Raw genomic sequence first — 14,250 nt, 5'->3', positions numbered from 1 at the left:
TAATCATTATTTATTTATTTATTTATTTATTTATGTGAGCTTATCTATTATTTATTCCCCCTTTTTTTCTCTTTTTTTTCCAAGGCCTGACTAAGCGCGTTGGGTTACGCTGCTGGTCAGGCATCTGCTTGGAAGATGTGGTGTAGCGTATATGGTTTTGTCCGAACGCAGTGACGCCTCCTTGAGCTACTGAAACTGAAACTGAAACTGAGTCGTCACCCGGCACCCTAACTCAGCCAGTGATGAGCTTCCTCTCTCGATCCGTCCTCATGCACACACATCACAATCAAGTGATCAATCAGTCTTTCGTCCCGTTTTTCTCTTCTTCTTCTCCTTCTCCTTATTTATTCATAATTTATTCATTTTCTTTCCTTTTTCTTTTAATATTAGAATTTGTCAAATTATCGGTAATAATATACTGGAATTGCTTTAAGAGTTATGTCCCTTGGATGGTTGGCAGAGACATCAAAAGCCAACTGTCAACGATGTATGCCTTAAAACTCGCTGGCAGATTTGGCCCCAAAGGACTAGCTACAAAACTCGTTCGGGTATGCAGTCATTTTTGCTTGACTTTAGTCTATGATATTTGATCCTGCTGGTTTCCCCATTTGCTTCTGTCAAGCTGACAGAACCCTGGAGAGCCGGAGAAAAGTCGCACGGCTCGCCATGCTGGACAAAATTTAACACGGCCAAGTACATGTGGAGTTTGGAAAGGCCCAGACAGATGGAAAAGACAAATTCAGAGCGGCAGCCTCACGCAACAGAAGACTGCACTCCCTCCAGCTGAACCGCATCCAGTGTTTACGGGACTATAAGCTGAACTCGTTCCTGCCACGTACGATCAAGGAGTGGAACGATGAACTGACGGAGGCTGCCGTGACAGTGGAGACTCTTGACCTATTCAAGTCAAGAGCTCCATCCTCATTCAGTGATTCAGATTTTTTTTTTCTTACTGCGCCACGCCCCCCAAAAGTGTCAGAGTAATCAACCTGATGATTGTGGATACTCAACGGATGATGATGATGATGAAGTGACCTTGCATCTGTAGCAAAGTTAAACCAAACCCAAAAATATGATTACGATGACTGTATGATGATGTTAATTTTCGTTTCAACGTTTGACTGGAAACTTTAGCAATTGGACTGTTATTTTGTAAGAACTCACTGCCACACCATTTCACATTTCGGTGTCAATTATTCATCAGAGGTGTTTCAGTGGTACAAGTAGTAGTAGTAGTAGTAGTGCTTTTAGTAAATTAAGTAATAAGGGAACTTTTACTTTTTTGCTTGCCAGATTTCTAGACCACCTTCACCCTCTGCCCGTCCTGCTCCAGTCCCACGCACCCCAATTATTTCCATATATGTAAAATTTGTATTAGGAGTAGTGTGATAAGCAAAACATGCATTTGTAACCGATTTTAGTTTTTAACTGAAAGATTTAAACTTGATCACAGAAGTCTGTTTCTCCAGGAGCTCTCTCTCTCTCTCTCTCTCTGTGTGTGTGTCTGTCTGTCTCTCCGCTCTCTCTCTCTCTCACTTTGTAGTAGTAGTTGTTGTTATGATAGTTTTTCTTTGTTAATTGAACTTGGTGAGGCTTTCTCAGTTTCTGTCTTCTGAAAACTACAAAGTCAGCTTGCCCGTCCTGTTTAAGGTGGTTTTTTGTTGTTGATGTTTTGGTTTGGTTTGTTTTTGTTGTGGTTTTTTGTTTTGTTTTGTTTTGTTGGTTTTTTTGTTTGTTTTGGGTTTTTTGTTTGTTTGTTTTTGTTGTTGTTGTTATTTTAATCATGATAAATCAAAAGCTAGATCCAGCAAGAAGGGGTGTATATTTTTGAAAGAAAAAATTTGATCTAAAGGGGTAAAAGCAGGTAGGCTGTTAAACGTAACTCTTCCTAGCTATTCGTTTGGTCATATGATTTAACCGATAATGAATGAATCATAAGAGTAACATTCTTTTTCATGCCTCCTTAATTCCTTCCCTCATCCATGAGATGAGTACCAACCAGCAGCAAGCAAAAACACTGGTCTGTTGAATAACTGTAAGCTCAGGCATGCCCTTGGCAGTAACAATAATTAAATTCCTCATGTGCAAGTAACGGTATGTCAAAACAAAATGTCCTCATATGAGCAAGACATTATCAGGAATCCCTTTCTCTTTTCCTTTTCAAGCAGGTATGTTTACTCCTTTTTTTTTCTTTTTTCTTTTTTTTTTTTCACACTCATAATATTCATATTGTCATACCATCTAAATATATCAGGGCTTCTGATATGTACAAATATTTGGGATCCCATGCAGGGACTCTTTAACCAAAAATCTTTGGGGTGGCAGGAAGAAGGGTGGCAGAATAGTTAAGAAGTTTATGTGCCAATACAGTTTCTGTGAGGGTCTGGGTTCAATTCCGACTCTTGCCCTTTCTCCCAAATTTGACTGGAAGTGGAAGATCAAACTGAGCATATAGTTACTCGGACGAGATGATAAAATAAACTGAGGTTCTGTGTGCAGCATGCACTTTGCGCACTGAAAAACAACCCATGGTAACATGGTTGTCCGCTGGCAGAATTTTGTTCAAATCTACTCTGATAGGTACACAAATTTAGCTTATAAAGTTATATGCATGTACACAAGGCCCAACAAGCATGTTGGGTTATGCTGCTGTCAGGCATCTGCCCAATAGATACGGTGTAGCGCATATGGATTTGTTCCAATGCAGAGAAACCTACTTGAGAAACCAAAACAGATAGTAGGTTCCAGATTACTGTCAGAGACGCATTCAAATACGAGACATTCTAATCAAATCTGCATCGCTATACACACACAAAGGCAAGCATACACTGTATTGTAATGATTATCTTAGTTTCTGGGCCTTGAAGTGGATACATGCATTTCCGTTGAAACAGCAATGGAGAGAAAGGAAGTATCGAAAGGGAGTGAGGGGGCACTTCTGAAAAGCAAAGGGAAACAACTTGTCAATACTAATAATAGCCAGTGATCCTAGTGTCAGACTGCATCTCCAGTTCATCATTTTCACTCTTTTTATGTGTTCATTCTTGAAATTTTTAGAACTTTATTGGGACCCTCTTGATGAACATGCAATGTGCCCTTTCCATTTTCAAAACTTGTGCCAGAGACCATTTATAAATATATGCATTCTCAGAAGCCGTTTAACCCCTAGGCTGCCTATATGACGAGATAACTCGTCATGGCAAGCATGTATGCTTCGCTGCCACAATGACAAGATAACTTGTCATTGAAATATTCTGACTTTTCCCTGCTTTGCGTTCAGTTCGTTGACAAAAATGCTGGTAGTTTTAGCTTGGGGAATCTTTCTGGATTCTATTCATAGCTAGAAACCCCATCTACGTCATGTTGATACATGTACACTAAATCAAAGAATGGTCTAATCATGTGTGTGTGTATCACTGTATGTGTCACTATGTGTATCTGTGTGAGTGAATCACTGTGTGTATCTGTGTGCGTAAATCACTGTATCAGTGATGTATGTGTGTGTATGTGTATGCATACACATGTGTGTCTATGAGTGTGTGTCATTGTATGTGTTTGTTTTCTGTTTAAATATAAATGAGTGATCTATTTTGATATTTTGTGGATCTGTTAACATTTAATTCTTAAGTAAATGTTCATTTTACACAAAAAAGAGAAGAAAAAAAGACTCCATTTATGATTTATTGCAATGCCATGGTGAGCTTGCTCAGAAAGGGAAACATGGTGATCTAGCTTAGAGTGGGGTACTGAACCAAAGAAGACCTCAGATTATGATAATATCATTATTTACACACATTTTTGTCCTTTTTTTTTTCTCTCTTTTTTCTTTTTTAACAGAAATTAACCACACCATCTTGTGAAAATGACAAGATATATGAGCTGCGGCTGTATAAAATGAAGCCTGAATATTTTCGATCAAGTCTGGATCTGCTCCAAAGGTACTGGCCGGTCCGTACTGCCCACTCCAAGGATGTTGGTTCCTGGATGACAGAACTAGGGGGCATCTGTGAAACTGTGCATCTGTGGGAATATGGTGAGAAGAAAAAGATTCTCTCTGGGTGGTTTTTGTTTGTTTGTTCGTTGTTGTTTTTTGTTTTTGTTTGTTTGTTTTTCGTTGTTGTTTTTTGTAGTTGAGAAAGAGCAGTCATTGTTGAACAAGTGTATTAAAATGTTCTGGGATTTTTGTTGTGGTTGTTGTTGTTTTCCATCTTCAGCATGTCTTCAGTTGATTAAGTCATGTCTCTGTTGTGATCAGAGGGGTATGTGACTGCTGCTGAAGAAGAAGTCAAGAGCTGTTTTGTTGTTGTTTTACTGTTTTCATGACGGAAAGATATTTCTAACTGTATCATCTTCCCCCAAGGTCTTCTGTGAAGTGGATGAAAGCAGAGCTCAGGAACTCTGCAGCAAGCCAGTGTGTGTGTGTGTGTGTAAATGTTTTATAAGATTTTTTACTCTTCTTCGTTCCACCAAGCAGTTTGATCTATATCTTGTCAATTTACCACAATATCTAGTAATAATTATGATTACCACTGTCAGCATTTTGCAGCCATTTTAATTTATTGTTTCCATAGCAACCATTGACTGGGCTCACTTTTCCTTTAACGCCTCCAGTCCAAGATTTTACTGATGCATGACATGAAAGAACTCAACAGGAGTAGGTACTAAGGGGATAAAAACAAAAAAAAAAAAAAAAAACCAGAAACAGTTCTATTGATATTGTAGTGTCTGACCTTAACAGTAGGTTAGATACACAATAGAAAAGTGACAGATTTGTCCAGTTATCTGTCAAGGGCTGACTGCCGCATTGGCTTTACACAGAGGGTTGAACAAAACAAAACAAGACGAAAACTGATCCTGGTGATTGATTTGGCTATTAGCAGCATGTTTTAAATGATTAGAAAAAATGATTAATGTTGAAATTGCTTTGTGGTTGTTTGTTTGTTGTTGTTGTTTTAAAATTTCTGGAATTTCTTCCAATTTTCTACAGACAGCTTGAGCGATCGAATGACCAAGCGGCAGAAAGTGGGTGAAGACTCAGTGTGGCGGAACCAGTTCCTGCCCGAGTTCGTCAAGAAGGCGCACAAGTTGACTAATGTGCTGTTGAAGCCCTTGCCAGGAACGGATGTGATCACCACATTCCCCTGTTCAGAGACAGGTATGTGGGCTGTCCAGTGTGTGTGTGCGTGTGTGTCACTGTGTGTGTGTGTGTGTGTGCGCATGTACTCTGTGTGTGTGTGTGTGTGTGTGTGTGTGTGCATGCATGTGTGTAGGTGTTTGTGTGTTTGTCATGGATTGAAGTCGGCTCCTCCAGACAACTGCCAACAGAACAGTATAGAGGAGGTTGTCTCTTCAGCCCCCTTGTTCTGCTACCTCAACCCCTCTCCTCACCTTCCCTCCCCCCTGACAACTCCCAAGTTGAGGGGTGATGATGATGAAGTTACTTTTTTTTCTTTTTCTTTTTTTAAGCAAAAGAAGAAGAAAGCTAGTTATTGTCTGGTAAGTGAGGGAGTGTATCACAATCACAAGTATCAGCCTTTGCTGGGTTGGCAGAAGAAATTATGGTCTATGATTTAATGACTAAAACTAGTAAAAGCTTGGGAGACAAAGTTTTTTTGTTTTATTTTTTAAATGTTGTCCACAGTTGCTCCAGCACTCTATCAGTACACCATTTTATTATTTTGACTGTCAAATACTCACAGTCCAGTAGAACAGGGGAATACATCTGAGGACAAGGTATGGTGTCTGTATATATGTAAGGTGTTTTAAATGATTCCCACCAGTGTGCAACATCAATAGCTGAAGTCAAATATCATTCTGTAATAGGAAGCATTATAATTCCTTTAGTTTTTATTGATGAGATGACTAATGACTCACCCACCCCACATCTTTCCAAGCCATGTTATTTGTTTGGTTAACTGCCTGTTTATTTCAGCTGGTGCACTGCATTTATTTCCGTTTTCCGTTTCAAACAATCTTTAGAAACTAGAAGTAGGAACCTGTTCCTAATCATGATAGGCTGTGTGGCTTGGCATGATTGAACTGGTGTTAAATATCTGGGTTTATGTCAGATGATTTTCATGACTCATGTTTTTTTTGTTGGCTTTTGTGTGTGTGTGTGTGTGTGTATACACATATATATATATATACACCCAGTGTGAGTGTGTCACTGTGTGTGTGTGAGTGTGTGTGTGTATATATATATAATATATGCTATAAAAAAATAGATACAAATCAAGTCCGTGGAGTGCAAAAATGAATAACTCAGGGGGGATAATTCATGGGACAGTTGGTTTTCTAACCTGTTCAGTGCTCATACATTCAGTAAAATAACATTGCTTTTTGGTGGTGTTTTGTTGTTGTTTTTTGCTTGTTTGTTGTTGTTTTTTGTTTGTTTTTTAGTCATGTTCTTTCATTATACCCATGGCTGTGAAGCTACAGTAATAGTGATTTGATAAATAACACACATCGCAAAACAAAGAAACACTTATTGCAAAATATTGCAGGTATTGCAGAATTTGTTGTCTGTATTGAACCTCAGAATGTCAGTGAAGATAGATATGTTTCATTCAATCACAGTGGACAATTTTTGTTGTTGTTGTGGTTGTCCATGTAACACAATGAATGTCAAGAGACCAGGTTTGTAAAGTTCCAGAATTTTCTCACATAAAAAGGGATATATCAAGTGATACCGGGGACCATTTAAAGGAAAGGAACATTATACTATGGGTTGAAGGGTTGATTCCCCTATAGGCTTCCCCAAATCAGAACAGGAACCAGATGCGTTCACAGGAACGGCATTTGATGATGACATTCATGGGGTTCATGTATCGCAGCTTGTGGTCATGACAATGAAAGCTTCATGTAAGGTCATTACTTTAGACTTGCATGCCATAGCCTGTGATAAAGAGTTGTGCAGCGCATTTTTGTATTACCTTAACCTGTTTTTGTGTGTGTGTGTGGGGGGGGGGTTGTTTTTTGTTTTGTTTTGTTTGTTGTTGTTTGTTTTTTGTTTTTTTTTTGGGGGGGTTAAGCAATGATTATTCATGTTCATATTATTAACAAAAGAACTAAGATCGTTGTTGTTGTTTTTTTTATAGATAGTTCCCCATTTCTTTCTCACTTCATCTCTGCTCTGTCCATATACTAATATATTAGCGTGTGTGTGTGTGCAGCAATATATGAGCTATTGAACAGTAAGCCATGTGCTTTCAAACTTCAGCATATTGACGATGAAATTGTCGTCGGCAAGTTTCGAATCATTTATGGACGAGCTGAAGGAGGTAGGTAGAGTTGTGTGTACTGTGTGCATGTGTTTGAATGTGTGTGTGTGTGTGTGTATACCTGTGTGAGTGTGTCACTGTGTGTGTGTGTGAGTGTGTGTGCTTGTGTACCAGTGTGTGTGTGTGTGTACTCCACAGTTCTGCTTGAATAAATGGTGGTCTGCATTGTGTTTGAACATTTATGGGCCCTCGGCACTTGGTTGCACAGACACTGTTTTAGTATTTAACATTTCAGAGATTTTTAATCTGTCACTTTTGTGTGTATGTATTGTGTGTTTGTGTCTTTTGATTGGCTTTGCATATGAATTCAGTGTAGAAAGTGATAGATTTAAACTTTTTTCTTTCTTTTTTCTTTTTCTTTTTGTTGCCCCATCATCTGCATCATTTCAGTGGCATTACTCCCACGCCACTCATTCCAAGTCTCCCATACACAACCACACCCAGGTTCATATGTCACAGTCCCAGCCTAATCGGTCCACAGGGAACCATCAAGGTTAAGTCGCCAGGAGGCCACACACTAGAGGAGACCCTGCACAACTGAGAGTCACTTTGTGTTCAGTGGTGCCTGTTCTGATTTGACGTATTTAGGACACCACCTACTTAGCCCCCTACTGATGGCAATAATTGCTTAGTCGTGTGGATCCAGATTGAGTGAATGTCTCCCCCACAGTGGAGACCACCACCACATGCCTCTTGTGAGAGTCCAACATGAATCTGCCAACACCATGAAATTGCCAACACGGAAGGCTTTGACAGGACTCACCTCAAGCACAGAAAAGGAGGGGCATCGAAACTGAGGTCACTATGTGAGCAGGGCTTGAAAGGCCACAGAACTTGGCACATTTTTTTGTTGTTGTCATACACTAATGATGAAGGTATGGAATGATGATGACAATTCTGCTTTGGAGGTCCATGTTAGGTTCAGGACATGACAAGGCTGTCCTCTAGGCTTTCTTTCATAATGATATCCTGGTGTTAACCAGGCCCAAGAAATACACACATGTGCACCCAAAGATGCATAGCTGTGAAGTGGATGATACAGTGTGGTCCCAGTCTTCACATTTAAGCTCACAGCACATTCACCTCTGGGTAGGAGCTGGCCACAGGCCAAAAAACACTCTTCACTTGGAATCAAATACGCATCCCAGCCATCAGTCATGGACTCTCACCACTTTGCCATGGCAGCTGGTTTTAAACTCTGTTGTTTTCTACAACCTTTTTCATGGTTGATACCTATCTTGTAAAGTTTACTGTTTACAATCAGTTATGGAGTGTGTGTTTTCAGGAAGCACTGGGAATAATGTCTTTTCGCTAACAGTCACAGTAATATGCCGACATACATTTGTCAGCTACCAACTGTGAATCAGTGATTTTTTTGTTCTGTTTCTTTTTATCTCTGATAGATTACTTTGCACTCTCTCTCTCTCTCTCTCTCTCTCTCTCTCATGCACACACACACATACACACGCACATGCGCATGTACACACACGCGCGCACGTGCACGTGCGCACACACACACACATACCAGTACAATAAAACATTCTTTAAAAAGCAGATCTGGCTGTGTTGGAAGTGGAGGTATAGAATGTCAACAGTGTACATGTCCTATCGTTAGCATCCACACATTGTCACAAAAGCGAACAGGGCTATGAAGGTAAAGCTCCTGAGCTGTGCAGTCCGATGGTTGGTTATTGTATACACAGTTGTGTGGCTCTACATACTTTGTCTGATATGCTGCAGTGTGCATGAAGTGGGGGTGTGGGCATGGGGGGAAATCTACTGATGCTTCATTTGGTCAGTAGGCAGGCACCTTTCAAATGGAGTGAGTGAGTGAAAGTAACTAGAAGTGAGGAGTCTGTTTCCAGGCAAAAATATGGGACCGTATATCCTTTCCGAAGTATCTGAATAGCTGAAGAATGTTTGTGAATTTGAAAGTTGAGCACAATCCATAAATAGATAAACATCAACCTTCATGTTCTGTACAAAATTCAATGGTAGTTGGGTGATTGAAAGTTATATTCACTGTAGTTTCATGGAAGGGTTGCTTTTGCTGGCAGATGGAGAGAGAGAGAGAGCGAGCAAGGGTATACTCTTATGTGATGCTGTTGAGGATGTCAGTTTATGGTGCTTTCGATTTTCTGTCTTTCAGAATTCATACTGTACCGGTACACAGATCCTGACCTGGCGTTAGAAAGGGCCTACCAGCGTCGCAAGGGTAGGTGTGCTCCCTGCTGAACGTCAGTAGATCAGCATATGTGGACAGAACAGTTGTTGTGTCCCACTAACATTCACACCTGTCGATCATTATTTTTAGAATGGCATATAATGGCTTATCTCTGGTGTTCATATGAAACTAAAATAGAACCCCTGTAGCATCAGTTTCACCATCTTTTCATTTATCTTCTGTGTGTATAGTAAAACCACAATATGACTACCAAGTGCCATTTCACCAAATTTACATTGATATGTATATAGTAAAACCACAATACGACTGCAATATTTCACCAATTTTACATTGATGTGTATTGTAAAACCACAGTATGACTACACAGTGTGCCATTTCACAAAATTTACATTGACATTTCAAGTGAGCAGTGTAAAACCTAAGTATGACTCCATGACATCAGTTTCTCAGTTTTTACTGAGCTGTACCAAATATATATATATACTGTATTTTGTATTTGTATATATGTGTATATACCGTAAAGTTCAGTCTGTAAGCCGCAACTTTTTTCTGAGAAGAAAATTGGAAAGGAAATATTTTGTATTTTAGAACAATTTCTTACGTTTTGTTTGTATAGACTATCTTGATTAATCATCATTGTCAAATGTTTCATCGTCTCCACATGTCAGTATCCACAGGCCTGACACACTGCAAACACTCCAGGGGTCAAGTTTATCACATTCCGTACAGTGAAAATGCAGGCAATCAGGTTTTTGTATGCAGAAAGATATTTCTTGTGAGTTTGGATACGTGGGAGGTGCTGTGGCAGAATCAGTAAGACGTTGGACTTCCAATCCTGTGTTCACCAGTAATCAGGGTTCGAGGTGCAGTTTTGGATTGGTGGTGTGTTGTGTCATTGGGAAAGGCACTTTGCTCTGATTTTCTCACTCCGCCCAGTTGTGAATGGGTACCCGACTTCGGTTGAGGAAAGTTAAGCGGTGGAAGTTGAGGATTGGGCCCCCTCTTTCCCATGCTGAGCTCTGGACACAGTGGATATGGTTTTACTGCCCTGTTGTCTGTAAAATGTTATGCAGCCTTTAACCTTGACCAGTGCCAAGAATGGCTGTGGTATTTTGGCAGCACACTTCCACAGGGAGAGCACTTTGAGCTCTGCACACAAAAAAAGCTGTTGTGACCAGAAACTAACATAGTGTACACCACATGTCAGATTACAGTACTTTCCATGCTCCTGTCCTCTTTCAAAATGCCTTCAGTCCAGAAAATAAAATAAAAGAAGAGAAGAAAGCTTTGTATCCATACTTTATTTTTTTAACAATTTTTTTTTTTTTACTAAGAGATTCTCCATTTTTCTCTGCAATGAAAAGCCCAGTTTGATGCAGATTGTTGCAGGGGAAGTAACTCGTTTGGCATTCTTTCGGCTGGAGAAGTTGTATGAAAGAGTGAATAGAACTGGAATGATCCAAGTGACCTCATAGAATATTGGTACTGGTCAGGCATTCTAGCTCTCAATTACCACACAATATCTGTTTGACCCTGAGCATGTGAAAGTTGTGCATGGCCACAGAAGAGGCAGACAATTCAATTTATTAACTGAACTTTCTGTGTTACAGATCAGAACTTTCAGGGTTCCTCCCGCTTGCTGGTTCCGTGCCAGTGGTCCAAGCTGCAGTAGCTGAGGAGGCAGGGACTTGTGGGCTTCAGAACATCACACACTTGGGGCCTGACAAGTTTCCAGCAGCATGACAAGTGGAAGCCATCGTTTTTTGGGTGTGTGTTTTTTTGTTTTTTCGTTTATTTTTCTGAAAGGGAAAAGTCCTTCACTTGGGGCTAGAACATCTCTTTGTTTGGTAGCAAAGTATGAATACATATGGATGGAGCTTCCAATGTCTTCAACACAACATGCCTTGAAATCAGCTGATTTTTGTGCGAGAGAGGAATTCTCACTGCCAACAGCTTGTTTTCAGTCTGTGTTTGTGTGTGTGTGTGTGTGTGTGTGTTGCCATTCTGAACTGGTATTGATTAGTGGGAGATTTATTGCCCATGGCATGAAGAGGAATGAGTAAGGGTTTGTTTTTTTTTGTTTGTGTGTTTGTTTTGCGTTGTTTTTTGTTTGTTTGTTTTTTTGTTGTCTTTTTTTCTTTTTCTTTTTTTTTTTCTTGTTGTTGTTGACAGTTATGGTATCAGATTGATGAAAGTTGTTTGTGCCAGCTGCAGGAGATGTTGAGGTAGCTGTTGTTGGTTGTCCTGTCCTTGTGGGTGGATGCAAACCAAATGAATGTTTTCTTGAACATGTGGATACAGTTAGAAACCAGATTTTTCATCACATGTATACAGTGTGCCCTCTTCGTGGGCTGAACATTTTTAATCACACTTTATGTGCCCAGTTCGGCGCCCATTCTCTTTCCCTCACACACAAGCACAAAGTAAACCATGATAGAATCAATCATGAATCAGTCAGTCAATCCCTTTAATTGTCTGAACAACATAGTATAAAGAGGTTTGCTTTCAGGCTCTTCATTTCCGAGGAAGTCATTCCTAATACAAATAAACTGCATATAAAGCCAAAGAGAAAAAGCATTTATTCACATGATCTATGATAGGGGTAGAGTTAGGAGAGGCGTGAGAGAAGATGACTATCCTGGAGGGGGGAAAAAAGCCCATCAGATTTAAAGAATAAGCCTGGTATTTTATTGTTGGCATGAAGAAAACGGTTTTCTTTTCTGTTTGGCATTATTTTCATCACATGGAAGGAATTGAATCTGATGTAAAGTGAATGGTATGTGTAATGTTTTTCTATGCTTTGTTTTAAAAAGAAAAAAAATAAGCAAGATACTGTTATATTTCTGGAGCAGAATTTCAAGACTTGGTATTTGCTTATACAGAATCTCATACTGTGGTTCAGCTGACTTGTGAGTTTGTCAATAGTCTATAATAAATCGTAACAACTCCACTTGAATGCAGAATATCAGTCTCTCTCAAAACTACTTCTCCCACACCTGAGCCTGAAAGGTCTATACAGCAAAGGGGAGAGGGACACGTCTTGAAAATGTGTTCTGTAACCAGTTTACACAAAACCAGAGTGAGAACTACACAGGGAATCATGTTGCTGGTTTGCCAGCGCATGTGCTACATGAACACCTGCTGGTGAGTTTTTCAATTGTTGAGGTGGGTTGTGTCGTACTCACTTGACTCGGGTTACCTTATCAAATGGGAAGGGGGTGTTGGGGGGGCAATGGCTCAAGCCCTGCACACTTTTTGTCGACCGTTTTTGTGTTTTAGGCTTATTTCAACTTTATGCTTTTCAGCTATTAGGCATGAAAGAACCATTCATCAAATGCTCGAGGCGTTAGGGTGTCCAAAATCACTGATCAAGTTCACAACAGTGTGCAGTCGTAGGCGACCTGTTGCAAGATCCGCTTTGTTTTTTGTTTTTTTTGTCTGTTCCATACTTGTGCTAAATTACACAGGGCATCACTTTTTTTGTCTGTTCCATAATACTTGTGTTAGATTACACAGGGCATCACATATGCAGATCTGGAATTTTTGTTGTTATTTGTAAATCAGAAAAATATACCTGTTGTTCTGGATAATCGGACACTTATTCACTAATCATTTGGAACTGGGAACTAACTTTATTAGAAATGCAAGGAAAATGTCAATACAGGATGGCAGTATCAAACTACATCATATCTTAATCAAGATAATGCAGCACTGCTAAACCAACACTCGTTTCGTTTATGAAAGCGGGAAAAAAAAGTGAACTTCTTAATCGCGTAAAGAAAAGAAAAAAAGGAAAGAACAAAAAAGCAGTTGAACCTGTACAAAAAAAATGTAAACCTCTTAATGGCAAAAAAAAAAGAAGAAAAAAAGGAGTTGAACCTGTACAATGCTAAGAACTGCTGGGTGAACAGATAATAAAGCATAAAGATTGATAAACCAGTGTTGTTATTTTGTTTTGTTTGTTCTGGGTGACTTTTGAGTGTCTGTGCATACATTGGCACGTACGATTGTTGCACATGTGTATGAAAATTGTAAGTGTTGCAAACATGAGCAAGGAATTAGGTGTTATTTGTTTGTGATATTTTTTGGGGGGGAGAGGGGTGTATCTATTCTTTCTTTTATAATGCAGACTGATCCATTAAAATTGTCTTTGCCTATTTCCAAACTTTATAAAAGCACTGCCCCTCTCCCACACACACCCAAAAACCCAAACAAATCACCATTCATTTTCGCTTTTCCGTTAACTGATTGAAGCAAAAATGTTTAAAAAGAAATCCTTGGTTGACAGTATGTTAAGTCATTGTGTGTGTATGTGTGTGCTCATGGTATGTGTGGTGCATGTGTGTGTGTTTTTACTCATTTAGCATATTAATATGATTGAAGTTGCCCCTGGTGAGACATGAATGGAGAATGGAAAAGCAGATAGATGAGGGACATAATGTATTCATGGTAAACAGCGTAGACATGGTCTATTCCTGGTAAAAACGGGGCAGTTGTGAATGGGACAGGTGAGAATACAAGACTAAGATGATATGGACCATCAATCAATAGATACATACTTACATACGTACACATGTATTGTAAAATACCTTGTAAATGTACAGAATTTAGTAAATGCCCACCCTCCATTTGGACTTAAAAGGAAATTTTCTATCTAAAATTATGTTTAAATAACATACTTACCGTGACCCAACTAGTGCAGACTCTGGCAGGGGTCTGACATTCCTGTCCTGTGCAAACTACTATCCACCTGTGCGGAGAAAACGAAAGCAACTACAGCCGATA

At 39.5% G+C, this 14,250-nt stretch overlaps 1 protein-coding gene across 1 annotated transcript; it reads left to right on the top strand.

The window, feature by feature from the left end:
• The first annotated feature begins 453 nt into the window (after positions 1-453).
• On the top strand, positions 454-13,401 carry LOC143300236 (protein NipSnap homolog). The gene is made up of 6 exons (XM_076613820.1): positions 454-548; positions 3,838-4,033; positions 4,988-5,155; positions 7,173-7,280; positions 9,430-9,495; positions 11,076-13,401. The coding sequence occupies exons 1-6, from the start codon at positions 486-488 to the stop codon at positions 11,135-11,137; spliced, it is 663 nt and encodes a 220-aa protein (XP_076469935.1). The 5' UTR covers positions 454-485; the 3' UTR covers positions 11,138-13,401.
• The last annotated feature ends 849 nt before the right edge of the window (positions 13,402-14,250 follow it).

The sequence above is a fragment of the Babylonia areolata genome, chromosome 26, assembly GCF_041734735.1.
Source record: "Babylonia areolata isolate BAREFJ2019XMU chromosome 26, ASM4173473v1, whole genome shotgun sequence".
Lineage (NCBI taxonomy): Eukaryota > Metazoa > Mollusca > Gastropoda > Neogastropoda > Buccinidae > Babylonia > Babylonia areolata.
This window is presented reverse-complemented; position numbering and strand designations above follow the sequence as displayed.

Coding starts and splice junctions, on each gene's coding strand:
- LOC143300236 (XM_076613820.1), top strand. CDS start 486: ATGTATGCCTTAAAACTCGCTGGCAGATTTGGCCCCAAAGGACTAGCT. Junction 549..3,837: donor TAGCTACAAAACTCGTTCGG/GTATGCAGTCAT, acceptor CTTTTTTAACAG/AAATTAACCACACCATCTTG. Junction 7,281..9,429: donor TTATGGACGAGCTGAAGGAG/GTAGGTAGAGTT, acceptor TCTGTCTTTCAG/AATTCATACTGTACCGGTAC.